We start from the raw sequence: 26,440 nt of genomic DNA, 5'->3' as shown, positions 1-26,440 counted from the left end.
ATAAAAAGTAAAATAGTACATTTATGTTACAAATTCAATGATGTGATATTAGGATTAAGAAAATCCTTCTCCTTTTGCTTATAAATAAAGTTAAAGGATCGGAGTATATCTCTAATAAGTTATGAATAAAATTGGAAATGAACTGAAATTTTTAAGACAATAACTAATTTTATCTACTTCCTCAATATCTACGAATCTTAAAGCTAAGTTAGCTATTTTAAAAACGGATTTAGAGAGTAATTTCATCATAATATCCAAAACCCTGAAAATTACACAAGGGCGTTCGAAGTACCATGCATTTCATTTACCAACTTAATAAGTCTCCTTGATCAAATTCCTTTGGATTTTCTTATTATTTACATAAAGTTTCTGCTCTCCCAACCAACAGAGAATCATGATACTTTTTGCTAACTTTGCGTATTCTACACGGGTGGATAATTGGCTGTGTGCTTTTGTGTGTGTTTTTTTCTTTGCTTTCCTTTTCACTGGGACGCATAGATACATAAATATACAATTCAATATTTAATTTTGAAATGATTATTCTGGTTTATTTCTAATTTTATCTCTGATTTTTTTGACTGATAGAGTAACACGTAATCAACTACTCCCCCATGCAGAAGAGGATAATTGTTATATTTAGTAAGTGTATCATTATAATTAATGATTCTATAAATAATAATTATCCCCACGGGTCAATAACGTAAAACCGTGTTCATCCAATAACTTAATTGCGGTATATACTTGCTTTCTAAATAAAATATGAGCAACGTGTTACGTGTATACGTTTTCAAATTTAATTACATGAATAAAATGTGGAGGTCAACATCTCACGCGCCCACATACACGCGTTAAATAAAACGTCAATTTTTTCAATTAAATAATGACTAGACTAGATTTGATCTAAGCTGTATTTTCTAATTACTAAAAAAAATGTATCTAATTATCTATTCGTAATTTACATGAAAACTTGAGAAAAATTCCTCCATTAAGAATTTTATGATAATAAATACTTAATAAATTGTTATAAATAGGCTATATTAATACCTTACAAACTTTGTACGTACAGAGTGCGGTGCTTTAATTCAAGTTATTCTTATCAATATAAATTTTGAATGTAAAAAATTTCTCCAATTTTTTTTTCTGATTTATGTCTATGCATGATAAAAGAAATTTCAAAATTAAAGCTCAAACATGCTTGGATATGAGTTATTGAAAATAGTGTTGGGAAAACTCTACTCATGAAGTTCGGTTTGGTAAAAGCAAACATTCGACTACGTACATTGGAAAAATCAAGGTTCGAGCAATAAAACTCAAATTAGAAGGGGGGGGGGGAGCCAAACAAGAATTATTGGATGAAAATTGAGCTTGCAAAATTAGAATTTGTACCTCCAAACTTATATACTACATTAGATACTTGATATGAGAACTGATTTATTAATTTGAATAGATTAAAAAAATTAGTTAAGTTAATTAATTGTACTCCTCCGGTCCTTAATATAAGACCCATTTAACTAATTTGATTAGATTAAGAAAGTTAGGTAAGTTAGTTAATTATAAGAAAAGTGACACATTTTTCCTAAAACACTATAATTATCTTTTTTAATACCCCTCTCCTTTTTCTATTTGATTATGGTTGAGGAAATATCTATAGGGGTAATTTAGAGAAAATTGATAAATATGAGAAATAGGTCTTATATTTAGGACCAAAATCAACTCAATAATTGGGTCCTATATTAAGAACCGGAGGAGTAATAAATAGTTAAGTCAAAAAAATTGATTATAATAAATATGTATTGTCTTTTTTAAAGTATCTTACTAATATCAAGAATTAGAGATGGTATATATATAAAGACACGTCAATACTATACATAAATTATGATATGTAAAATGTGAAAATTTTAAGGGTTCGTGATGACCCATGAAAATAGCTGTTGCTAATTTGTCATACATCCACACTGTATATATCCATCCGCGGTCTCTCGTAATAAAGTTAAAGACAGGGGAGGGAATGGAAAAAGAGATCTGTTGTTGAACGCAAAACGTCATGTAAAACGGAGAAAAATGGAAAAAGGAGCGCGGAGGAGGGGGGAGGAAAACAGAAGTACAGGACGGAAAAAGAAAAGGATTGGCGGAAAGTATGATGACTTGGGAAGTGAACTTGTCAAAGCGCGTGGACCAGGACGCCGGAGCCGAGCACCTATTGGGAAGGGGGCCTTGCGACTTACGTGATTGCATGACATGAGCGGGCCATGCACGATCATTTGGCAAAATCACATTCAACGCAGATTCACGCCCACGCGCCATGCTCCCTCGCCTTCAACTTCACTCGCCGCGTCCCCGCTTAATTCACGTGGGCTATTCTCCGGTCGTAAATATCTCGCAGCCAGACACGCCACACCACAATCCCCGGCACCAGTCAACCCGCATTCAAATTTAAAGGGTGTTTGGATATCCTGAAAAATATTTTTGAAAAACACTTTTTCACAAATCGAGATAAATTCCTTCACATATTTATTTTATAGACAGTAAAATCACTTCTAAAATCATGGTTTGGTTTCCATCCAAACACTCCTTTAACCTCTCACCAACACCCCCTTGTTTTCTTTAATTTTAAATTATAAAAAATATTCCGACCCATCCCACACGAGCATTTTTATTAAACAGGTAATGGATAAGTATTTAGCGAAACTAAGGTTTCATGCGCGGGAGGCTGAACTGGTGTACGTAAGTATTCAGGAGATTCGTTCCTAAATAAGCCCGATTCTTACGCTGTTTTCTTTATTTTAATTTATTCCCCCCTTCCATATGTCAAGTGCAAAAATAATAATAAAAACCTTAAGGTATGTTATTGACCAATTTATTCAGGAATGTTTTTATTCATTATTTTTATTCACATCAATTATATTTAACACAGTTTCCAATAGCAAAGATGAGATAAAGTGTATCCTAACTTAAATCCTCCTAAGGATATGACAAAAAAGCTTGACAGATCTACGGCATTAATTATTTTTTTAATTTATATCAATATGCATAAAACCATGTTGGCAGAAACTGCCAACATTCAAGTCACATAATGACTTGAACAGACTACTTTTGATAGAAAGATGCACATGGTTAATTGAAAAAACATGTATAAAATTTTAATTGATATTATTGTCAGAATAATAAAATACTGGCAAAGTGTAAGTAGTTTTGTGTCAAAGTGCAGTGTGCATAGAAGGAAAAGTAATTGGAAGAGGGGGAATAATCGCAGATTGAGATTGGGATATTGAGAATTGAAGATGGGATTAGGTAAGAGTAGATAACTGTTTCCATAATTTAGAAGAGTGCCAACACCGAGAAGGGACGAACATGGTAAGCAAGAAAAAGTTTTGAAAAGGAGAGAAGCGACGACGCCGAATAAATGCTTCTTTTCTTGCGCACACTTACCGTAGATATTCATATCACGCAAGCGCGACCCCTCTCTCTTCTTGGTCTCACACACACTGTTACTGCAACGAGCCCCACTTTCTCTCTCACCTCACTGGCCCCCTTAAAAAAAAAAAAGAGAGCATTTTTCTCTCTCAAAAACCCTTCTCCAACCTCCTCGCCCCCCTCCTCTCACGCCCATGATTACAGATCAGGACGCACCAACCATTTGAGCTTTTTCTGGCCTTCCTCACGCATCAAGCTGAGGTCTTCCGCAGTTTCTTCGGCTTGATATTTACGTCCTTGAGTTCCAATGGCCACTGTGGGTTCTTCTTCCTCGTCAAAGGTCTGCTACAATTCCGAGTGTAAAGAATTGAAGTCAGACAGACCTAAGAAGGGTTGGAGACTCCGTACTGGAGACTTCGCTGAGCTCTGTGATCGATGCGGGTGACTAATTTACTATTTTGTTGACTCAAACAGTGTGCTTTTTTGGGTCATGTTTAGATTTTTTTTTTTTTTACCAAATTTTATGTGGCTCGCTATGTGCAAGATTGGGACTACTCGAGCTTTCTGGGTTTTGCTATCGCTTTTGTTTCCAGCTTCTCTATTTTAAAATTTTGCCGTATGAATGGCTGTTATGGCGAAAGTGTGCATTTTGCTTGTTTTGTATTGCGTATCACTTTTACCAAAGGAGTGAAATTTGATAGTGGCTTTGTTATTAATGCGTGGGTCTCTTCTATTTTAGCAGCAGCAAGTCTAAAATTTGAATAACAAGTTTGGATCTTTTGCCCTCCTTTAATGTTTTAAAAATGTTGCGGTTAGTCTCAAGTTTTCTGGAATTTGACTTCAAGGCATCCCTTACAAGGGCAGGAGCTGTTTTCAGTCATAACCTTGTCACTGGATTGTAGTTCCCCTTTTCATTTGGCATGATATTGGGACGAAATTCTTTACTTCCTCCGGAATATCTTTTTTTCCATTTTTATTTTATTTTATTTTATTTATAATTTTTCGAATATATTTTACTCTGGAGCGGTTGGGCCCTAGTACCATACTATTCCTTGAGGTGACACTAACAATGTTGTTTTGCCTTCATTTTCTGCTCGGTTGCTCTTGGATTGCTTCGTGAATGTAAAACAAAACAACTTTAGTTGTGAAACAAACAAACAAACAACAACAAGCCTTATCCCACTAGGTGGGGTCGGCTACATGAATCACACGACGCCATCGTGCTCTGTCAATAACCCAATCCTTTAGTTGTGAAACTGCATCTTTATTTATTTTGCATTACTATGAAGAGAACAGAGATGAATAGAAAACAGGACGAAAGTATCCAGCAACTGAAATTGACACATTTAGTTCTCCTTGTCACTAATGCTACTAAGTAGTCAGGAACGCTTCTGTAAAATTTTCTATATTTCCATTAGGAGAGTATGTTTCTGGGCCATCTTAGACTGCAAGTAGGAAAAATACTAGTGATTTGGAAGGCAGTTTTTAACAGTTCTAGCTTTCCAAGGATTTGCATGACTGGTACTGATCAAGTTTAGGATTTTCAGCAGTTTAGCATGCAGTTTGTTTACTGTTTACTGCTTCTTGTCACGGAGGATTAACTACATGGTCTAGTACTTGATGTTTAAGACCCCAAATTGATTTTTACTCGTGACAATCCTTCCAGCTTACTAGATGATATCTCTCACCATCCTCAAAACCTGGCCATAGAATATCCAACTTGGATGCGTTAACTTTCTCAACTATTTCATTAGGTTTCCTGAGCAAAGAAAGGCAGCAGAGAGGATTTGTGATAAATGTCAAGCATCTTGGTTATTGTCTGAACCATTAGATCCCGAAGCATGCATGAGGGATTGCCAGCAAAGGGACTCCTAGATAGATGAAGGGCCACCGTAAAGATAAACAACTTGGTACCTAGCTATGATGCTTGCAACACATTATTGAAATACTAACCAGGCCACATTTAGCAAGATTAACTTAGGCTTAAAACCACTAAGATTTGGTAGTTTCGGAGAGGAGGGGTGAATGGTAGGAACAACGAGGCATATCCGTTGAATTCCCAAGATAAGCCCTATTTGACTGTGACTACGTATATAAGAAAAAGGATAAAACAGTAAACTAAATTGCCTGACTGTCTCCTCCTTTTCCCTTTTTTATAAAATCTCCCAAATAGGGCTAACTTTCTATCTATCCATTTGGCCCCGTTCCCTTGTAACACATTGATTCAAACATAGTTTAAAGGCTTGAACCCGGGATGGGTGATCAAAACGCTATTTCTACCTTTAGAAAGACAATGAATAGTGTCATTTTATGTGAGCAAACTCTCAGCCCTCTCAACCAAAGTCCAAATGTTTCATCAGACCCTACATCTATGAAGCTCATGTTGAAACATAGAACACCCTGATAAATCCTATTATTTCATATATTTCTATATCTAATCTTAGGCTTTTGACGCCTGTTAATTGGTTAATTGTGTATAATTAGAGATAAAATGTGTACAAGAGTGATTATGTGAATTAAGCAGTACGCGGATTGATTTAGTCACTTTATAGTTTCTCTAAGTGATTTCTTTCTTGGCCACATGATATTACACCATTTTATGGTTTTATGTGCACATGCACAACAAGGGTTAGCAGAAATGGAGAAAAACGAGGTTGCCTCACCTTGCTCTTTGCTGACCTTGATACTAAGACCTTGTGGACACCATAGAGTAAAGGCAACCTTTGTTCCATTGTTGCCATTTATCCTCAAACTCTTTGCTAAAAGCTTCATCTAAGGAACCTTGATCTACCCTTTCATAGGTCATTTCATGATCCAACTTGAACAACAGACTTGTCTGCTTATGGCAACTAGTATCCTCCACAGTTTTATTAGCCATCAAAGCAGCATTCAAAATTATGTAATGATATGTTATTGGTTCTCTATATTGTTGAACTAAAAAAATTCCCTCATAAGAATTATAATTTTATAATTGTGCCATTCAGCCTATGTTGCATAGTCGGTCTCAAGCCCGGGTAAAGAAGGAGGGTTGTGTTAGGCCATCAACAGCTAACATAAAATCCTGTCGAATCTTTTATGATATGGATCCACAAAGAAATTGTGCTACTGCTAGGTCGTTGCGAAAGTAACACGTTATATGGCTCGAGTACAATGAGAAGTGAGCAAGAGCCGTCGCATTGTCGCCCGAATGTAGTGTTAAATGAGCAAGGGCTATCGCACTTTTATGGACGGAGGTGGTTAAAAAAGTTAGTTCATGAAAGCAAGATCAGGTTTGGCACTTGGAACATCGGGACCCTATATGGTAAATCAAGGGAGGTGGTGAAAATAATGGACAAATGGAAGATTAATATTTTGTGGCTCCAAGAAACTAAATATGTTGGAGAGAAGGCTTTTGAATTTACTAATGGATTCAAACTTTGGTATACGGGAAAGGTAGGCATAAGGAATGGAGTTGGTATTATCGTTGATAATGAATGGAAATAGAATGTGGTGGAAGTCAAAAGGATAGAAGACAGAATCATTTCTTTAAGAATAATCATGGGGAGAGATACTATCAATGTGGTTTGTGCTTATGCACCTCAAGTAGGGGCAGATGTCCATCTTAAGGAGAAATTTTGGATGGATATAGAGGGTTTGATTCAAAGCATACCACTCGTGGAAAAGATTTTTATTGGTGGTGATCTAAATAGACATGTTGATAAAGGAGCAGGACAGTATGTAGGGGCTCACAGTGGTATGGGTTTTGGAGTGCGTAATAATGAAGGGTAAACTATTATTGATTTCTCCCTCGCGTACAACCTCAAGATTGTTAACACTTGTTTTAAGATGCGGGAGGAGCATTTAATGACATACAAGAGTGGAATCTCGAGGTCGCAGATTGATTTCTTTTTGGTAAGGAATCCTGATAGAAAATTTTGCACAAATTATAAAGTGATTTCTGGAGATGGCGTGACAGCACAACAGAGGGTATTGGTCCTTGATGTGTGTAAAACAAAAGCGCCAATAAGTGTCAACCCCAAGGGTCAAATGGTGGTAGTTAAAAGGAGAGAAGCAAGAGACTTTCAAATAGACTTTTTTAAAGGAAGGGGTTTGGGAGCTACAAGGAAATGCTAATCTTATGTAGACAGAAATGACTAAGAAGGTCCAGAAGGCTGCTAAAACAATTTTGGGTTGATCGAAAGGTCGTGGTTGGCGAGATAAGGAGACATGGTGGAACGAGAATGTGCAAGAGAAAATCAAGCATAAGCGAGGTTGTTTTAAAGCAATACATTTGTATAATAATGCTGAAAATTGGGAAAGGTACCGTTTAGCCAAAAAAGAGACTAGGAGATCAGTGGGTGAAGCACGTTCTAGAGCTTTTGAGGAGTTCTATAACGATTTAGGGACTAAGGCTGGGGAATGCAAGATTTACAAGACTACAAAGAATAAAGAAAGAAAAAGAAGAGATTTGGACTAAGTAAGATACATAAAGGACGAAGAAGGTAGAGTTTTGGTTATTGATAGTGATATTAAAGATTGATGGGAAGCCTATTTTTATAAGCTATTTAATAATGGGGGTGAAGGATTGACTTATGAGTTTGAAGATTTGACAATTGGAGAAGAGGAACACAATTCAGCTTTTTATTGAAGAATTTGAGTTGCTGAAATTAAGGAAACTCTCAAGAAAATGGAAAACAATAAAGCAGTTAGACTTAATGGTATTCTTATTGAAGTTTGAAAATGTCTGGGTGAAGATGGTGTGCTATGGCTTACTAAGTTATTTAATGAGATATTGCGCTCCAAGAAAATGCTTGATGATTGGAAAAAAAGTACTTTAGTATCTATTTATAAGAATAAAGGAGATATCTAGAATTGTACTAGCTACAGAGGGGTTAAGGTCATGGGTCATACTATGAAATTATGGGAGAAGGTGATAGAACATAGGTTGAGATTGGAGACCAGTTTGGGTTCATGTCAGGAAGATCAACAGAAGCGATTTATTTATTGAGGGGGTTAATGAAAAAATATCGAAGCCACAGAAGAGACTTGCATATGATTTTTATTGATTTAGAAAAAACTCATGACCGAATGCTTAGAGAAATGCTTTGGAGAGCTTTGGAGAAGAAAGGTGTGCGTGTCGCTTATATCAAAATCATACAAGACATGTATGAGGAGGTCATAACTAGTGTTTGAACGCCGGGTGGTGAGATAAAGGACTTTCCTATAAGGATTGACCTACATCAGGGATTATTTTTGAGCCCTTATTTGTTTAACTTAGTTATCAATGTTCTAAGTGAGCAAATAAAAAAAAATCCAAAGTGCATACTTTTTGCTGATAAACTAGTTTTATTGACTGAGTCAAGAGAAGAGATTACTACTAAACTTGAGACATGGAGAAGAACCTTAGAATCGAGGGTTTCAGTTTGAGTAGAAGCAAGACAGAATATATGTATTGCATTTTTGATAAGAGACAAGTTAGAACAAATTTAGAGGTCAAATTGGAGATCAAGTCATTCCACAAGTGAAAAAGTTTAAATATTTGAGATCAATTATCCAAAAAGATGGTGAAATTGATGGAGATGCTATTCATAGAATTCAAGTTGAGTGGTTTAAATGAAGAAAAGCGACAGGAGTTATCTGTGATCGGAAAGTACTTAATAAGGTCAAAGGAAAGTTCTAGCACACTGTTATAAGACCAACAATGCTATATGGGAGTGAGTGTTGGGCTTTAAAGGGACAACATGAATATAAAGTGGCAATTGTTGAGATAAGAATGCTGAGATGGATGTATGGTCATACAAGAAAAGACAAGATCCGTGATGAACATATACGAGGAAAGGTTGTAGTGGCTGGTATTGATGAGAAAATGGTAGAAAATCGATTGAGATGGTTTGGTCACGTGTAAAGAAGGCCATAGGACGTGCCGGTGAGAAGAGTTGATCAAACTGTATAGAGTCTTCTAAAAAAGAGTAGAGGAAGGTCGAAAACAAAACTTAATAAAGTCATTAAGCGAGATATTTCAATTAACAATATATCCAAAGATTTGGCTTTGGATAGAATCCAATGGTGTCATGCGATTCATGTAGCCGACCCCACCTAGTAGGATAAGGTTTTGTTGTTGTTGTAATTATGCCATTCGGCGGGTAGTAGAAACTTTTTAAGCTGCAGAGAAGATTTGTTGATGCAGCTGATATATTAGTTCATTCAACTGATAAGGAGGACTCCATGCATGTGGGCATGTTTTTATGTGTGTTTTCTTCTGGTTGAACATTGTAGTTCCTTTTTTTTTTTTTTTACTGGAATATATATTGGCCAAAATGGGCTCCAGATGAGAACCCACATATTATTAGGTCAAACAAATTTTCTTCTTGCTCGCTTGTATTTTTTTTTTCTTGGTTGTTTGTGTATGCTGGAAATAAATAACTGATTTTTTTTTTTTTTTGGGGTTTATACATGTTAATGCATCTGGGCAGAGGAGTGAATTGGCCTTATTTAAAATAATCATGCCCATTGATCCTTCAATTTTTTATTCTGATTTCATTCTATATGCTATGCATGTTATTGTCATTCCCTTTGTAAGTTTTGGTTTTGTTTCTGTGACACTTAGTTCTGCTTTTGAGGAAGGAAGGTTCTGTGACATTTATCATTCAAAAGCTTCTGGTTGGAGGACTTGTGAGACATGTGGGAAGGTGAGTTTAAATTGTAATGGGTTCAATTGCTTTATATCTGCTAAATGCCATATAACTTGACATGTGTCCCCCACGTTGAGTCTGGAACTTTTATCTGATGATGAGTCTTCCTTTACAGGGGATTCACTGTGGGTGTATCGTTTCAAGTACAGCCTTTATGATGTTGGATCCTGGAGGCATTGAATGCATTGCATGTGCCAGGAAGAGTATTATTTTGGTTGGTTTTTCTTTCATTCTAAGCATATTGATGGTAGTTTTTCATTTCTTCACTTTTTGTTCGTTTTATTATGGCATGATTTAATCTGCCTGATACTTGTGTTATGTGCATCCTTATTTCACATTCTTTCTTATCAAATGAACTCAGAAACTGTTCATTGTATTGTTATTGTAGAAGAAAAAGGTTTCTCCCTGTATGAAAGCAAGGCAAGTATTGCTTTGTCAGTTAATCTGGAAGGGACATTGACCGTTTGAGGCAAAGCATGAGGAAGATTAAGGTCTGTCAGTCAGTGTGATGTGGGAGAAGGAAAGGAGAGGGGGATGGGGGTTTGGAGAGATAGAGGGAGAAGGGAGAAATTTGGAACATAATAACCAGTCTCAACTTCAATTAATCAAAAGCCCAACATTGAGAATAATTTACAGCCATTTATTAGAGCCTTTGATGCAACAACTTAAACCCAAAGTGAAAGAAAACCTAAACTTAGTAAAAGAAATCACTTAAAACATAAAGAAGTTGCTAAAAACGTGAAAATTACCGAAACATGAAATAAATCTAGCTAGATGTCCCATCAGAGTTCCAGATAAATCATGTGACAAGTTAGTGTTCGCCATCTCTGTTTCACACTGTTTTCTGCCAAATGACCTCAAGAACTGTTAAATTGTATTATTATTGGAGAAGAAAATAAGTTTCTCCTTAGCGAACCAAATATTTTTAGCCAGTTAATCTGAAAAGGATATTGACCATTCATTTGACAAGCATGTGAGATAGAAAGGTATTGTTTGTGATCGCCATTCATATATTTATAAGATGTTGGAGCTTGAAATCTTTTCTTCTGTCTGGCAATGAGCTAAGAAATTGTTGATTTCATTGGAATCAATTATTATAAATGTAGTGTTAGTATGCAGGGATAAACTTACTGCATGCATTATTGTTCCCTTGATCTCTTTATTTGATTCTGACTTTAAGTCTGTGGAAATAAAATTATATTCAAGATGTGTCAGTTATTGAGACATCACTCATTGACACTTATCTTGAAGCACAATCCCCCCTTTCTTTCCATTTTTATTGCCCGTTTGTGCATCTTTTAAAGATGCTTCATCTGTCATAGTGTTGTGATGTTCATTTTTTCATATACTGATCTACTATAGGCTTTTGCTCCGTTTTCTCCCTAAAGTTAACTCAAGGGAAAAAGATTATCACTTAAAAGATATTGTTCTCCTGCAATTTCTTGTGTAAACTAAATTTCTTAATCTTCAACTTCTCCATGAGCAGATAAGCTTCTGTTTGAGGTTTTCTCCCTCTTTTTTTTTTTTTTTTCCTTAAGAAAAAAAGGCTGTTGCCCAGACTTCATATAGTCTATTTGGATATAACATCTGCACACTGACTTTATATTTTGTTGTCTGTATCTCAGCCACCTAGTCTACCTTGGTCACCACCTTTTTCTCTTCAAAGTCGTTTTAGAGACCTGTCTTCAAAAAATTGGAGTCAGTTAGCTGGATCTGGTCCTGTACCATGGAAGCAAGCTCCCAGTTTGTTCAATACAAATTCTTCATCTGACCGGCACCCGGATATGCCATCTGTAGTTGAAATATCTAGTGTTGACAATATTTATGGAAATGAGAGGATATCTGCCTCATCTCTGGAAAAGAAAAGTGACGATCTTTCTGGAATACCAGCTAATTGGAATGTAAAGATTGGCACACGGGAAATGATGTTTATAAATGGTAAGAATTTTGCATATTCTTTGGTGAGATGGGAGAGAATGAAGTATGTTATTAAGATGGCTATTTACCATGATTGCGATGTTTCAGGAATGCGGAATGATGAAAAGTCTAGTTCATGCTTGAATATGTGCCAGCAAACTTCTCTGAAGGAGGATTCATCAACCCAACCATTTGGTCTGACTGTACCTTATGCACATCAAAATGAAAGAAATGGTCAAATTGGGGTAACTGGAAGTCATCCACAACAAACTCCTCCACCTCCCCATGGAAAGCAATTTAGTGGCCCTGTACACGTTGCACTTGATTCATCAGGTGAATCACAGGCACGAAATGGACGGCCCAGAGGAGACGCCCGAGGAAGGAACCAGCTATTGCCCCGGTACTGGCCCCGGTGCACTGATCAGGAGCTACACCAGATATCTCTCGAGTATCCTATATATTGTAAATTAGTGTGTTAATCCATAACTCTAATGCATCATCTTCTCCAGTTTTGTCTGATTACCATTAAGAAAGTTAGGGAGCCTTGACATTGTTTCAGCTCTAATTCTGTTATAACTCCATTGTTCCAAAAAACGTTGAGTGCTAGTGATGCTGGGCGAATTGGGCGTCTAGTGCTACCAAAAAAATGTGCTGAGGTTAGTCAAGAGGTTTCTTTCTTTGAACAATTAGTAGGGGAAAAGGGTACCTTTGGATTGACTATAGTTTATGCTTCATGTTCAAGGTAAACTGAAATTTGTAAAAGGGAATTATGATTGTACACTGTGTATGGCATGCTAGTAAAACATGACATGACACTTCAAAATGCTTGGATTTCCCACTGTCCATGTGTTTTGTCGTGTCCCATTAGATGTTTTCTCAAGGCATACTACACAATGTTTTGCTGCTTGCTTGACATGCGTCACATGTCCATTAGCATATGGAGCCAACTCAGGTGCTAATTATCATTGTAGGGTCTTGTTGTAGAATGCTGTATTTTTCGTTGTCTTTTGCTGGGAAAGTCATGAGGATAGTGATGATTGGAGAAAATTGGATTGGTGAGATTGCATTCACAGGATCAGGATTCAGGAATAGTGTCTAATACATAGCATGATATATCATATACCTGTAATTTTTCAAAAAATATTTGAGTGTCCTTGCTGTTATTCAAGTGCAGTTTCAATAGTAAGAGTCTTAATCATTTTTGGATTGATGTGTGTTTCAGTGCCATTATTTCATGGGCTTCAGTATAATCCAATCAAAGATTGCATAATGCTATGTAATTTCCCATGTGATAGGCCTACTTTCCACAAATTTCTCAGCCTGAAGGGTTGCCACTTAAAATCCTTGATGCAAAAGGCAAGGAATGGATATTTCAATTTCGCTTTTGGCCCAACAATAACAGTAGAATGTATGTTTTAGAAGGCGTAACTCCATGCATACAGTCCATGCAATTGCAAGCTGGTGACACAGGTAACATGCCATGCTGAAGGCAACTCATGTATTGGAATATATGATTCAATACTCCTGGTTCTTGCTTACAGCATTTTCATGCGTTGAAATGGCTTAAACCTTCCTAGCCATCCCTCATCTAATTTAGAGTTCTTCCGCTGAAATTAATTCTGCTTCATTTAATTCACAGGATATTTTTACTATACAATATGTTTTGTGTTAAAAGCATAATAGTGCTACATTAATTATGCTTGTCTACAGGTAATCAGTTCTTACTAGATTTAAAAATCAAAGATAAGCCTGCATTGATTCCTGTTGTCTTATGATGTAATGATTAGGATTTGAAATTATCTTGTTTTGTCTTTTGTGGCTGATTTGAAATTATTTCTGCAGTAACATTTAGTCGGTTGGAGCCAGAGGGGAGGTTGGTCATGGGATTTCGAAAGGCTTCAAGTGCTACCCAATCTGATCAGGTATGACCTTGGTCCATGTCCGAGTATAATGATATTCTTCTACGTGTAATTACATTTTGTAGGGTGTCAATTATATGTTTAATTGAGAGCCTTCTTACTAATTTAACTTCAGCTAGGTGCTTTTACTGAAAATTATCGCATGAAATTGTTTTTAAGATTGTAAATGATTTTCGCCCTTTGAATTGCATGGAAGATAACTAGAGAAGTCCTGAAAATAGGACCTAGGCACACCATAAACCACAAGGTTTATAGACTGAAGGTTTTAAAATGCCCCAGGGAACTTAATGCCTTAAATTATGCCAGATTTGGACTTCAGCTAGTAACTAATTAACTGTGGCTAAAAATCTGATTGTAAATATTTTATAATAAATAAAAGAAGGCTTCAATTTGATATAGCAGTGCATTTTCTTTTTTGGTTATTTTGTCACACATAACTTATCCATGAATGCAGCGTTTGCAGGATTCTTGGACTTTCAACGGAAAACTTACATATATTGGCTTTGTATTTCATTTTGGCAGGACAACGAAACAACCAAGACTGGAAATGGATATTCTACACACGGTGATGTTAGTAGTGCAAAATTAATCTTGATGTAACTGATAATGTACATAATTAAGAAATTCTCCAATTCGGTTGTATTTTCATGTGCTATGTAGGTTGAATTGGATCCTAGTTCATGGTCCAAAGTTGACAAATCAGGATATATAGCAAAAGAAGCACTGGGGAGCAAATCTTCCATTTCTAGGAAGAGAAAGAGTAACGCTTTGGGGTCAAAGAGTAAGCGACTAAGAATTGAAAATGAGGATCTAATAGAGTTGAACATTACATGGGAAGAAGCTCAAGGCCTGCTCCGTCCCCCTCCTAACCATGTTCCCAGCATTGTAGTGATTGAAGGTTTTGAATTTGAGGAGTATGAGGTACGTTGGTCTTTTTTCATTTTAAATGATATCTACTGCGGAACGTCATTTTTTTTTTCAGTGACGAAACACTGGATGGCAAATTTTGATAGCATTGATGCATTATGTGGTTTGTGGTCCTGAACAGAACCACTGAAGTTGTTAGACCCTGTGACTCTGGAAACTCTCATTCCCAATTTTTAGTGACGACAATCTAGAATAACAATCTTAAACCAATTTTTCAGACCTGTTTTTAGAGTGCATATGCCGAACACAAATCACCAACTGTCCTTTTCAAATGTTTGGAACCAATGATGAGCGAGTGCTTTCCACTTGCACAGTATTCTTGCATTTCCTGTGGTCATGAAATTAACCAAATGGCAATTTGGATGTGGCGGTGCGGGTGATATAGTTAGTCAACAATGAGGTTTTAGCTGGGTGAAATATAGTAAATCTAACATGAGGTTTTAAGAATGATTAATTGATTTATTGGAAAATAACTTAATTAAAAATTTAGGAGAAAGAAAATGGAGAAGAGTTAATATGCACATTCTACTATTTTGACTGAATCTATTATTGTTGTCTTGGTCTCTTCTAAAGATCTGGGGATCTTCATGTGTTTTAAAAGCCCTTGTGCTGACCTTGTGGTTACAGGACGCTCCAGTGCTAGGGAAACCAACAATTTTCACTACCGACAGTGTTGGGTAAATCACTTCTCCTTGACTCTTTTTCCCCCCTGCCTGAATCACTGCTCCTTGAGTAGTTGCACGTGAATCCATTTTTGGCTGTATGGCTTGTTTTGCCCAAATCTGTCAATCTGTTAATGACTTGCACACTTTTTTCAGACAGTGGAAAATTTCCTGTTCTATAAATGGCATGGCTGATTGAAAGAAAAGGAAAAATTGTTCTTGCTAATTTATGGTGTAATTCATCCCCAGTAATGAATATTATGTGTGCCAGTGAAAAGATCCAGTGGGCTCAATGTGAAGATTGTCAAAAATGGCGCAAATTGCCAGCTAATGCTCTTCTAACATCAAGATGGACATGTTCAGATAATCTATGGGACCCAGAAAGGTACGATATATATCTGTTGTTTTAGTTTCTATTGGCATGCTGTCCTTAGATTTTTGGGGCAAATTTGCATAGAAAAGCAGTCAGCATTCTCACAATAATGCGTTTCAGTCAGCACATTCATGCTGATCATAACTGTCTCAAGTGTGATGTCTGATGCACTAGAAGTGTGCTAAGTGTGGTATTCGATGCGCTAGAGGTTGTTCCATTAAACCTCAAATGGATATAAAGATATCTATATTCCTAGATTGTGGACAGTACCATGGATTCTGACGATTGGGGGTGGGGATGACCTTTATTTCCTTGATTTATTTTATATTTATTTGTCATTTGGTGGGGGTGAAAATGGAAAGAGCTCAAGAGAGGGAGATGGGGATCTTTTGGGAGTTAAGGGAGGCAAGCTTGGCTATTTCTCTTTTTCTATTTGATTTGCCTCTTTATCAGCCCTACTAAGCACACTATCAATGTGCCCGAGCAGCCTCATTAAGTTTCATACTTTGCTCAATTATAAATCTATGTTAATATCTAACCAATATCTCTGGCCATTTTCGTCGTTTGGTGAATCCTCCATGCTTCCAGATCATGCTCAGCTGCACAGGAGTTGACAGCAGAACAGCTTGAAGATTTGCTTCCCCCTTGTAACTCAGGTTTGATTTGCATGAATTCTTGAGTCTTTTATATTTTAATTTTGCTGAAGCTTTTAGATGTGGAATCTTTGTCATACATTGTAGGCGCTTTATATGGAAATTGCATGGCTATTATTTGACAAATACTCTATAACAGCATATGAGAACATTTTGAAGATTATTGTAACTTGAGATATTTTATTTTCATTTTTGATAGTTGTATCCAAGAAAATGAAGACAGCCAAGCAGGATCCTGATAACGTTGACGCTTTGGAAGGACTTGACACCCTTGCTAACCTAGCTATCTTGGGAGAGGGGGAGGCTCTCCCAGCATCTTCCCAAGCCACAACAAAACACCCCCGGCATAGACCTGGCTGTTCTTGCATTGTTTGCATTCAGCCTCCTAGTGGGAAGGGGCCCAAGCATAAGCAGACTTGCACATGTAATGTTTGCTTAACAGTGAAGCGCCGTTTCCGTACCTTGATGTTACGGCGTGAGAAGAAACAATCAGAGAGAGAAGCGGAGACAACACGTAAAAAGCAGCAGCCCCAGCCACCTCAGCCACCACCACCTATGTCGGACATATTGCTTGATGATGATTCACTGCCTTGCAGTAACACAGGAGATAGCAGTAGTCCTAATCAGAACAGGGAAGGCAATGAAGGTTCTGATGATGACCCTAACAAGACAAAGTCATCCGCCTCGCCGTTTAAAGGCCAGATTGACCTCAATATTCAGCCAGAGCGCGAGGAAGAGCTGTCTCCCAGTTCAGATTCTGGAAGTATGATTAAGTTGCTCCACAATGCTAATGAGAGGTATCTGAGGCAGCAGAGTATGGTGAACTCTTTTGCTGGAGATACTTCAGGTGGACAGTCACAGCAAGCTGGAGATGATGCGAGGGAAGAGAAACTCTGCAATGGTGTAGCCCTTGGCAGTAGTAATCATAATGCTGACAAGGAACATGCCCAAACATTGTCTATGAATGTGTGAACAGCTTTGAGTGAGATGATCCTGCAAAGCTATATTGGAAGTGTGGAAATTTTTTGCTGTACATTTATCCACTTCGGCTTCTTGCTTTTTTCAGGTCTGTACAGAAAGAGGGGTAGGGAAAAAAACGAGCAGGTGGAAAAACCAACAATTTGTTCTAGTAATATAAGTGGACAGCATAGCGGCTTGTGTAGGAAAAACTACTGAAATTGCAGGTGAATGAGGTAGCAGGTTGAAGCTATTTTCATTTCAGAGTTCACCTTGCCACCATCATCCAACAACGAAAATGTAACTAAGCTTAATTTGTTCTCCCATTCTTATCTTTAAGAAAAGTGTCTGATGAATTTAGTTTACTTTTGCTGCTTTGCTTCGCTTAATTGGAAGCAATATGATGTATGCTCAGAAAGTTCTAATGTGATCTTGTGGAAAGCTTAATTTACTATGCCGAATAACGGCAATTGTTATTTCAATCCAAAAGTCACTAACATCACTTGCTGTATTCAGAAACACTTGTTTTTTCCTATTCTGATAATCTGATGTCTGGAGTGAACAAAAACAAAACGCTCATGAGATTAGCTAGTGACTACCAATACGTGCGGTAGAATGAATGAACACTTAATCGCTGTGTAAAATTGTGGTCTAGAAGTAGACATGTTTCTAATGATAATTGATCTATAAATTAGTACTACCTGATAAACTCACTCTTGTAACGCTGATGATCTGATATGTCTGACTGTACTCTAGTTACTGATCAGATGAGGCGAACTGAACAGGCAATGTATGTATTTATTTACACATACACATATTTCTTCTAATTTTAAATATAAGACCTATTTTGTACTGTGATTTACACTACAAAATAGATGTTATATTTAGATATATTTTCTTGAGATGGGCAAATAGCCTTATTGGTGTTTTGTGACTCTTGTCCATTGGAGCGGAAGCGGAAAAGATGCAATAAATATTGTTGGGGCCTAAAGCACGCAAGGAGAAAAGGCAGAGAGAGAGAGAGAAGGTGGCAGAGACCGGAGAATTGGACATTAAATGCTCTGAGGAATTGCTACGTAGTGGCAGTAGCAGTAAATTGAGTAAAGGTTAGTTTGAATTTAATTGCAATGAGTGAATGAATGATCAATCATTCAGGGAGAAGACATCTGGAATTGTCCTTTAAACAAAAACCTTTCTTTCTTCTGCGCTTCCCTCTTCAGTCTTGACCATCTTCCACCTTTTGTTGCCATTTGCCACTGCTTTTTAAGAAAACCTTGTGATACTTTCCATTGCACTAATTTCAAAAATGGATAAAGACATTACAATATGAGAAAAAATAATTATGGCTCTTATGGCAAGAAGGGTTGTCATATATTTTCTCACTTTGAGACAAAGATAATTTATATTCAATAAAATATGAGCCAGGCTTGTTTTGTAATCCTCAGACTAGTGTCCTAGGGAGCAAAAAGCTTCGAATGCGGGAAGCAATAAATATGTGTTTTGAGTTTGGGGCATCGAATTGCTGCCGCCCTATTTATAGGTGTCAGTAGCCTTCTGACCACGTCACATATCCCCCCTTCTTCATCGTACTAGTGGGCTTGTTGTAGATATGGGCCGGGTCGCCTGTTGCACATTGGGCCTCAACCTCTATTAGATTTTGCTCCAAACATATTCAACGTCAATATTTAACCTCTGTTTTATTGTAATTGAGCTGAGTATTTCTTATATTCTTTTAAACTCAACAAAATTCCTTAATCTCCTTAAACCAGTTAAGCGAGTTTTAAGGATTGAAGGTAGTATTCATTTATAAATTAGAAAGAAAAAAATATTTTCATTTGTATATGAATAATTTTAAAAGAAAATATTCTTCCCAAGTCATAATCCAAAATGATGATTCAAAAAAAACATTTCCGTGTTCCAAAAATAAAAACGGCTAAAATTTTGTTTTATTTTTATTAATAATCATATCACTACAACTTCAGGATCTCTAGTACCTATCTCAACAAATGTAAACATAAACTGATTTTACAACACAGCCAAACCAAACGATCATGCAACAATTTTCTCAAGAAGAAATTATCTTGAATTTTCTTTTTCAGTAAATCTACAAGTCAAAAAGTCCAAATTTTTTTCATGCATAAGAAATTACTAACTAAACGCCGAAGATTTTTCTTTTTGGGGGGTTGACTTAAAAGGGGAAAAACAAAACCTGCGATAAAAACAGTCTAAAAAATTTCAGTTCATCCAAATAGTCCTTAAATATGAACGGGAGAAAACTGTTTCAGAGGATAGAAAAAACACGACGAAGTCATAAAACAACTTAAGAAAGTGGATTTTAAAACACAAATCTCATTCTCTTATTATGAATACCGATAATGTTGGAGTATCTCAAATTAATTAATTCATCCCCAAGAAAAAAAAGCAAAAAAAGCAATGACACTTGTAAAATTGAGAGCAAACTGAGGCTCATTCAGCTCTTAATATGGTTCTCTGTTCTAATTAACCAGAAGCCTCTAAAGGTTCAATCCTCTCTACAAGCAAAACAGAGAGGAAATTTCACCTCAACGGCTTTGTTGGTGACAATTGGTTTAAGCTTTTGTCACCAAAACCTTCCTCCTCCTCCTCATCATCACCCAATTCTGATATAATCATAAATCCAGAAAGGAGGATGAACCTTTTTTTGAACCTTTTTAAAGTTAATTTTTTTATATAAGACAAGTTCATCATATTTCTGTTACTGGACTTGTTATCATTCCTATTACCCAGAACAGAGAAGTAGGAAAGAAAAAGGCATATTGAAATTGAAATCATTCAGGAAAAAAATCTGTAAAAATGAACGATCTAATCTCAGGGTCCTTCAAGAAGTACGCAGACTTGAAGCAGCAGGTTTATCTGGACGATGTGGAGGCGGGGAAGGAGAGTATAAACCTGGACAAGTTCTTCGAGGATGTGGAGAATGTGAAGGAGGACATGAGATCTGTGGAGAAACTGTACAGGAAATTGCAGGATGCTAATGAGGAGAGCAAGGTCGTGCACAATTCCAAGACCATGAAGGAGCTTCGAGCCAGAATGGACAAGGACGTCGAACAGGTTCTCAAGAGGGTCAAGATCATAAAGGGCAAGCTGGAGGCTCTAGAGAGGTCTAATGCCGCCCAGAGAAACGTTCCCGGCTGTGGCCCCGGTTCATCGGCTGACCGCACCCGAACCTCGGTGGTCAGTGGGTTGGGGAAGAAGCTCAAGGACTTGATGGATGATTTTCAGGGTCTCAGAGCCAGGATGCAAGCTGAATACAAGGAAACAGTCGAACGCAGGTATGATATAACATATCATGTGTATTATCTAATCATCAATATCAATATAATAAAGGAAATCATTGAACTGAAAATGCAGGTATTTCACAATCACAGGAGAGAAAGCAGATGAAGAGACCATAGAGAACTTGATAGCAAGTGGGGAGAGTGAAAGCTTCTTGCAAAGGGCCATTCAAGAACAAGGGAGGGGTCAGATAATGGACACCATATCAGAGATTCAAGAGAGGCATGATGCTGTGAAGGAGATAGAGAAGAATTTGATTGAGCTGCACCAAGTGTTCTTGGACATGGCGGCTCTGGTGGAGTCTCAGGGCCAGCAGCTCAACAACATAGAGAGCCACGTGGCGCATGCCAGTTCGTTCGTGAGGAGAGGCACCGAGCAGCTTCATGAGGCAAGAGAGCACCAGAAGGAGTCCAGGAAGTGGACCTGCGTTGCCATGCTTCTTGGATTAGTCCTCATCATTGTGCTCTTGTTTCCCATCTTGATTCAAATTGTACCTCACTTGTTGAGGTAGGATGGAGATGATGAAGTGTGTAGGTGGACCATTTGAAGAATTTTGAGAGTATTTTTCATCCCCAGAAATGCTTCTCAGATTTTGTATTTTGAGACATGGAGAGATTCTTGGACACTCATTTGAGGGTGCCTTGAGAATGTTTTAACTGTGAAATTAGCGTTATTTTTATGCCTAGGACAAGCAGGCATGCCTGCAGCAGTGAAAAGGGGAGTTGGTGAGTGGTGATTTCATGTTGAACAGAAAAATCATTCTCAGGACTCCTTTATTTCAAATTCTTCAGGCAGAAGGCCTTCCTGAGCCCAAAAAACTATAGAAGAGAGCTAGTCTGCAATTTAGATTCCTATCCACTTGTTAATAGCCAAGGAACCACAAGTGATATGAAATTGACCATGTTGTAACAATAGCTTGACATATATGCTCTTGAAATCTAAACACATTTGAACCATCTTTTTTTATTTTCAAAATTTCCTGCTTCTATCTGCTGCTCTTACCCTTTAAGCCTGTACAGTGATCATGCTATAAATATTTGTATTCAATATATCATTAGGCTGATTCTCTTTTTCACACATTAGTGTAGTGATATCAAGTGTTCTTGTCAAGCTTTCAACATCAGACTTTCTATTAAGATATTTATTTTAACACTTCAACTGCCAAAGCCACATAAAATCAACATCAGTTTGACTGTAATTGATCTTCCACGGCATATTCTTCTACTCATGCTTCGATCATAGCCATGAGTCTGATAAAACCACCAGGAACATTAAAGAGATCTCAAAGTTAGAGGCCAACCCTAAACCATAAAGAAGTTGAAGTGTTCATTGGCGGGTTATTGCTAACAAATAATAATTATGACCTTCATTAGTAACTTGGTTCGGCGAGGCAGAAAAAGAGAGAGGGTACTAACTTTTAGGCATAAGCTTAGAATATCTTCTCAAAAAAGATCAGCCTAATCATTGCATGATGGAAAAGTTCTGATGATTTGCACAGGTGTTGCGCACATAAAAGGTATATTCATGATCTCAATTAATTTGACATCTGGTGGTGATAAAGTCAAATTAGAACCCTTCCAGAATATATCAAAGATATGAAGACAAACGACTGTTCTCTGTCCCTCCGCAAAAGGACATGGAAGCTCAGACCAAATAATACAAGGACGAAACAGAAGCTGAAAGCTCGCTCATGGTATGAGATAAAGCTTTAATGATCAGCATAGAGCTATATAATGGCAATATTCAGCCTTTAAAAAGTATAAAGCTATTACCAAATAGCATATTCCTCTCCAATCAACAAGAATAGTAGTAAACCCAACAAAAGAAATACAAGACCACCAGAACAAAAGGAAAATTCAACATTATTTACAAGCATCCCCCACTCAATCATGTGCCAGCATTCGGTAGAGCTGCCATAAAGGAATTGTAAGAAGACTCCAGATCAAAGTGAAGCTGCCGAGCTTGTTGCTCTGTCAACTCATCTGCTGCTCCCATCTTGGCCAGCCTGGCAATCCATTCCTTCATTTTGGTCTTCCCTTCAAAGTCCGGTGGCAAAATGCTCAACTTATTCAGTGAACCATAAAGGTCTGAGAGCAAAGGATGGACCTGATCCACAGCCACCATGTTAAGCTTCAAGGAATCCATGGCTGTTATAAAATTTTGCACACACTCTGCAACAATGGCAGCTGACGTAGATGTAGAGGAAGCCGCAGCAGCTCGGTGCTCCACAGTTGCAGGGACCCCGGATACCACAAGGCGGTTGATAGCCGCTGGGCAATCCATCTTGTATGTATCGGCAAATCGCTCGATGTTTGGCACAGTATCCTTGAGGGTAGATGCCAAAGTTTTGAAATGGGCTATTAGCTTCTGGCATTCTACTTCGTATTCCTGAGATGAGATTACATCTCGAACATAGGCCATCTCAAGCTTCTCAGTCGCCTTGATAATGGCATAGAGCTCCGCAAAGTTCTCGTACATTTCTCTCTCGCGCTTGTCGCTCCAAAGCTTGACCTCCATTTTTTTATGGTGCAAAGAGGATGAGAACGGTATAGGCAATGCAGGGCTTTTGTGATAGTGGAGGATTGGAGAAGAGGACGGGACACGCGCAAAGAGAAGGGTCCTTCTTTACTGAAGAAAAACCATAAATTGAGACATGATATAGTGAGAAATCTACTTCTAAGATTACAAGCCCAGATGGAATCTAAGCTCAATCTGTCTCAAAAACGAAAAAGAACGCCATAGCAAAAGATTTAAACAGAGCTGCTGCCCCAAAATCACAACCGCAAATAAATGAAAACAAGAACACACAACGCCAGAAGAACTCGAAATACTGTAACCTTCATCCCAGTTTCAGGATCGACTAGAAATGGCCAAAATATTGTTATTGAACAAGAAAGCAAAGAAGGAAACAAAAAGCATGCGATAAAATTTCCGGGTCTCTGTCATTTTCCCCGAAAATCCTCCGTAACCCAAACGAATAAGGGGAACAATGAATAACATTCAGGAACCAACATCATCAGACATCCAAATCCAATCACCAAAATCAGAAGAAACACCGTGAAATCCAAAAATTTTAAATTCCAAATCCCCAGATCACGAATCAAAACAAACATTTGCACAGATTGGGGGTAACTGCACTCAAGCATCGTAATCATAAATACAGATAGGTACAGAGAGAGATACAAATAGGGATGGAGAAAGAGGGAAAGAGAGAGGGGAGGGAACAAGAAGCTTACATAGAGGAACCGAAACGCGCTTAAGAGAACTGTGAGCTCCGTGGCTCTAAAGAAGAGAACTGCGAACGTGACAACCCGCGGTACAGTGTCTGAGAGAGAAGAGGGTTGCGTGTGGGCTCGCACATATTATTATTGCTGCTTACGGCATCGACGTGTAGCAGTTGGAAAGGAGCACTCTTCCTTTTGGGTAAATGTCATTTCGGGACCTCCGATAATCAATAATGACACTTGAAGTACACAAATTTGTGAAATATCACACAAGGTCCATGGGAATTTGTATAAGAAAGAAGGAGGACAGCGAGGGCAATTTAGTCCATCGGTTCATACAATATTTTAAAATTGAAAGAAGGGAGAAATAAAAGTATGGGGAGAAAATATGGCGAAATATAATCATATAACTCAAGAGAGCAAATGAATATGAGGTTATTATAGAACACTAAATTCAATTATTTAAAATAATAATGAGATATAATCTAGATTTGATAAATCTTAAAATATAAATAATAAAATTCAAAATAACCTTAAATTAGATGATCATATGTGAGATAGGATACTATGAATCCAGACAAGAATTTATTTTAAAACAGTGGTAGTTGGGCATTTAAAAGAGCTGAAATGCGGCTATAGTCCAAAATGTAGTTTAACTGGGGAAGAACAACCAAGCAACACTTTTTGTCAATCAAAATCGAAGCACAAAACTACCCCTCGTCCGTGGGTTCAGTTGGCGAAGGGGTCGGACACTCTCACTAAGGGAGGGGGTTCGATCCTGGGGAAAGTCACTTAGGTGTGGCTCCAGTCACGGCACTGGGGGAGGCATCTTCGGAGCCAAGGCTTCAGCCCGTAAAACAAAGTCCCAGTTTAAGCTACGGCGCTGGGTTGGACTGGAGTCAAGGGTTAGTTGCCCTGCCCTTAGATCGTGGGTTAGCCAATCCCTTTCCTAAAATTTTGTCACCAAAAAAAAAAAATCGAAGCACAAAACTTGGTCGTATTGTGAAAAAAGCCAGCCCTTGCTTTAATATCTGACCGTTACGGAGCATTAAATGCATATGAAATTTGCAGAGCACTAAAGAACCTAAGGAATTAAAATAAAAATAACATACTCCTCCGGTCCTTATTATAAGACCCAATTTGACTTTTTATTTGGTCCTAATTATAAGACCCAATCCATTTTGTCTCTTATATTTATGCATTTTTTTCCAAGATAATCCTTCTAATAATGATAGTTTTAGCCAATATACTTAATTAGCAAGGATATTTTAGGAATAACAACACTTATTTATTATAAATAACCAACTTAACTTGTTTCCTTAATCTCCTCAAATAAGTCAATTAAGTCTTATAATTAGGATCGGAGGAATATCATATAAGAAAAATAACAAAACCAATCTAACATACTAGATTTTCTTGAGTCTTGCTTACATCTATCTTTAGGGCGGATCCTTTTTTGCTCATACTCACGATCCTTTAGTGGCGCTTTTGCGCTTTTGAGATCCTGAAATGACATTTGTCCTTTCTTTCCTGCTTACTGTATTTCCTTCTGTGCGTATAAGAATTAGTTTGAGGTTGAATTCAATTCTAAGATATTAGTATATTTTATCTTCTAAATTTACACTCCCTCTAGTTCTAAATATGTTAAAAAAATAGGTCTTATATTCAGAATCAGATGAATTTTTTTTTAAAAGATATTTTTATTGGTTGTAAGGTGTTTCCCATTAAGAAATAGTTCTAACAATATAATTAAATAGAATAACTAATTTAATTAATTTTTTAAATATATTTAGAGTAATTATTTAATTTTATATTAAGAGTCTACATATTTTGACGCGGCAAGTGCATCCAACCTCGTGCCGTCACAGTTTTTGAGCTTCATCACTTAAGCCCAATCATTATTTATTTAGTTGGCTGATAGCAAAAAAATTTAGTGGGCCTGTTGTTCAAAAGTCTGGCCCAGCTCTCCCAGCCCCAACCCGCCCCCCCTCCAAAAAAAACACAACAACAATATGACTTCCACCTTTCTGTTTTTTAACACTTCTAAGAAAACTCGGATTTGGATCTAACGCTGAAGGTCCGGGAAAAAAAAATCGAACTGAGGCTAAGATATAAACAGGTTTTGAAGAATAGCAGCTAAGCTTTGATCACTGAAGAAGTGCATCCTTTAACCTGTAACAATTTAAGTTTGATGCTATCTCTAGTTCTGAATATAAGACCTTATTTATAGTCTATAAATAATGTCTTATAATTAGAACTGAAGGTAGTATATGTTAATGGAAATTACACAAGAAAATGAGAAAGGTTGAAGTTAAACACAAGAAGCTGATTATAAAACAATTGGTTATGGCAAAGTGAGCAAAAGAGAACCATAAAGCTCAGAAAGAAAGGAACCAAATGGGGGAAGA

General features: G+C 37.3%; 3 protein-coding genes across 5 annotated transcripts; 2 read left to right on the top strand and 1 right to left on the bottom strand.

Moving 5' to 3' along the window:
* Positions 1 to 3,472: 3,472 nt before the first annotated feature.
* Positions 3,473 to 17,982, top strand: LOC114744704 (B3 domain-containing protein Os07g0563300). Of its 2 annotated transcripts, none has more exons than XM_028932873.1 (14): positions 3,473 to 3,855; positions 10,001 to 10,082; positions 10,201 to 10,299; positions 11,711 to 12,023; positions 12,111 to 12,450; positions 12,562 to 12,658; positions 13,298 to 13,472; positions 13,845 to 13,924; positions 14,444 to 14,491; positions 14,582 to 14,842; positions 15,476 to 15,525; positions 15,782 to 15,895; positions 16,472 to 16,539; positions 16,736 to 17,982. In XM_028932873.1, the coding sequence occupies exons 1-14, from the start codon at positions 3,722 to 3,724 to the stop codon at positions 17,506 to 17,508; spliced, it is 2,634 nt and encodes an 877-aa protein (XP_028788706.1). In that variant the 5' UTR covers positions 3,473 to 3,721; the 3' UTR covers positions 17,509 to 17,982. The 2 variants fall into 2 exon arrangements, with proteins under 2 accessions (XP_028788706.1, XP_028788707.1); XM_028932874.1 differs by having other exon boundaries at positions 3,474 to 3,855; positions 11,723 to 12,023.
* A 2,343-nt stretch (positions 17,983 to 20,325) lies between these two features.
* On the top strand, positions 20,326 to 21,319 carry LOC114744727 (syntaxin-124-like). Its single transcript, XM_028932897.1, has 2 exons — positions 20,326 to 20,804; positions 20,884 to 21,319. Exons 1-2 carry the CDS (start codon positions 20,326 to 20,328, stop codon positions 21,317 to 21,319), a joined length of 915 nt encoding a protein of 304 aa, XP_028788730.1.
* A 1,042-nt stretch (positions 21,320 to 22,361) lies between these two features.
* Positions 22,362 to 24,148, bottom strand: LOC114744696 (vacuolar protein sorting-associated protein 28 homolog 2). Of its 2 annotated transcripts, none has more exons than XM_028932867.1 (2): positions 24,049 to 24,148; positions 22,362 to 23,436 (listed from the first exon to the last, which is right to left on the bottom strand). In XM_028932867.1, the coding sequence occupies exon 2, from the start codon at positions 23,323 to 23,325 to the stop codon at positions 22,696 to 22,698; it is 630 nt and encodes a 209-aa protein (XP_028788700.1). In that variant the 5' UTR covers positions 23,326 to 23,436; positions 24,049 to 24,148; the 3' UTR covers positions 22,362 to 22,695. The 2 variants fall into 2 exon arrangements, with proteins under 2 accessions (XP_028788700.1, XP_028788699.1); XM_028932866.1 differs by having other exon boundaries at positions 24,045 to 24,142.
* Between the last annotated feature and the right edge of the window lie 2,292 nt (positions 24,149 to 26,440).

Source organism: Neltuma alba, unplaced genomic scaffold (assembly GCF_004799145.2).
Source record: "Neltuma alba isolate B1F8T4 unplaced genomic scaffold, ASM479914v2 tig00004432_pilon, whole genome shotgun sequence".
NCBI lineage: Eukaryota > Viridiplantae > Streptophyta > Magnoliopsida > Fabales > Fabaceae > Neltuma > Neltuma alba.
Note: the sequence above shows the minus strand (reverse complement) of the source record. Positions and strands in the feature narration are given on the sequence as shown.

Coding starts and splice junctions, on each gene's coding strand:
- LOC114744704 (XM_028932873.1), top strand. CDS start 3,722: ATGGCCACTGTGGGTTCTTCTTCCTCGTCAAAGGTCTGCTACAATTCC. Junction 14,843..15,475: donor TTGAATTTGAGGAGTATGAG/GTACGTTGGTCT, acceptor TTGTGGTTACAG/GACGCTCCAGTGCTAGGGAA. Junction 15,896..16,471: donor AATCTATGGGACCCAGAAAG/GTACGATATATA, acceptor CCATGCTTCCAG/ATCATGCTCAGCTGCACAGG.
- LOC114744727 (XM_028932897.1), top strand. CDS start 20,326: ATGAACGATCTAATCTCAGGGTCCTTCAAGAAGTACGCAGACTTGAAG. Junction 20,805..20,883: donor AAGGAAACAGTCGAACGCAG/GTATGATATAAC, acceptor CTGAAAATGCAG/GTATTTCACAATCACAGGAG.
- LOC114744696 (XM_028932867.1), bottom strand. CDS start 23,325: ATGGAGGTCAAGCTTTGGAGCGACAAGCGCGAGAGAGAAATGTACGAG.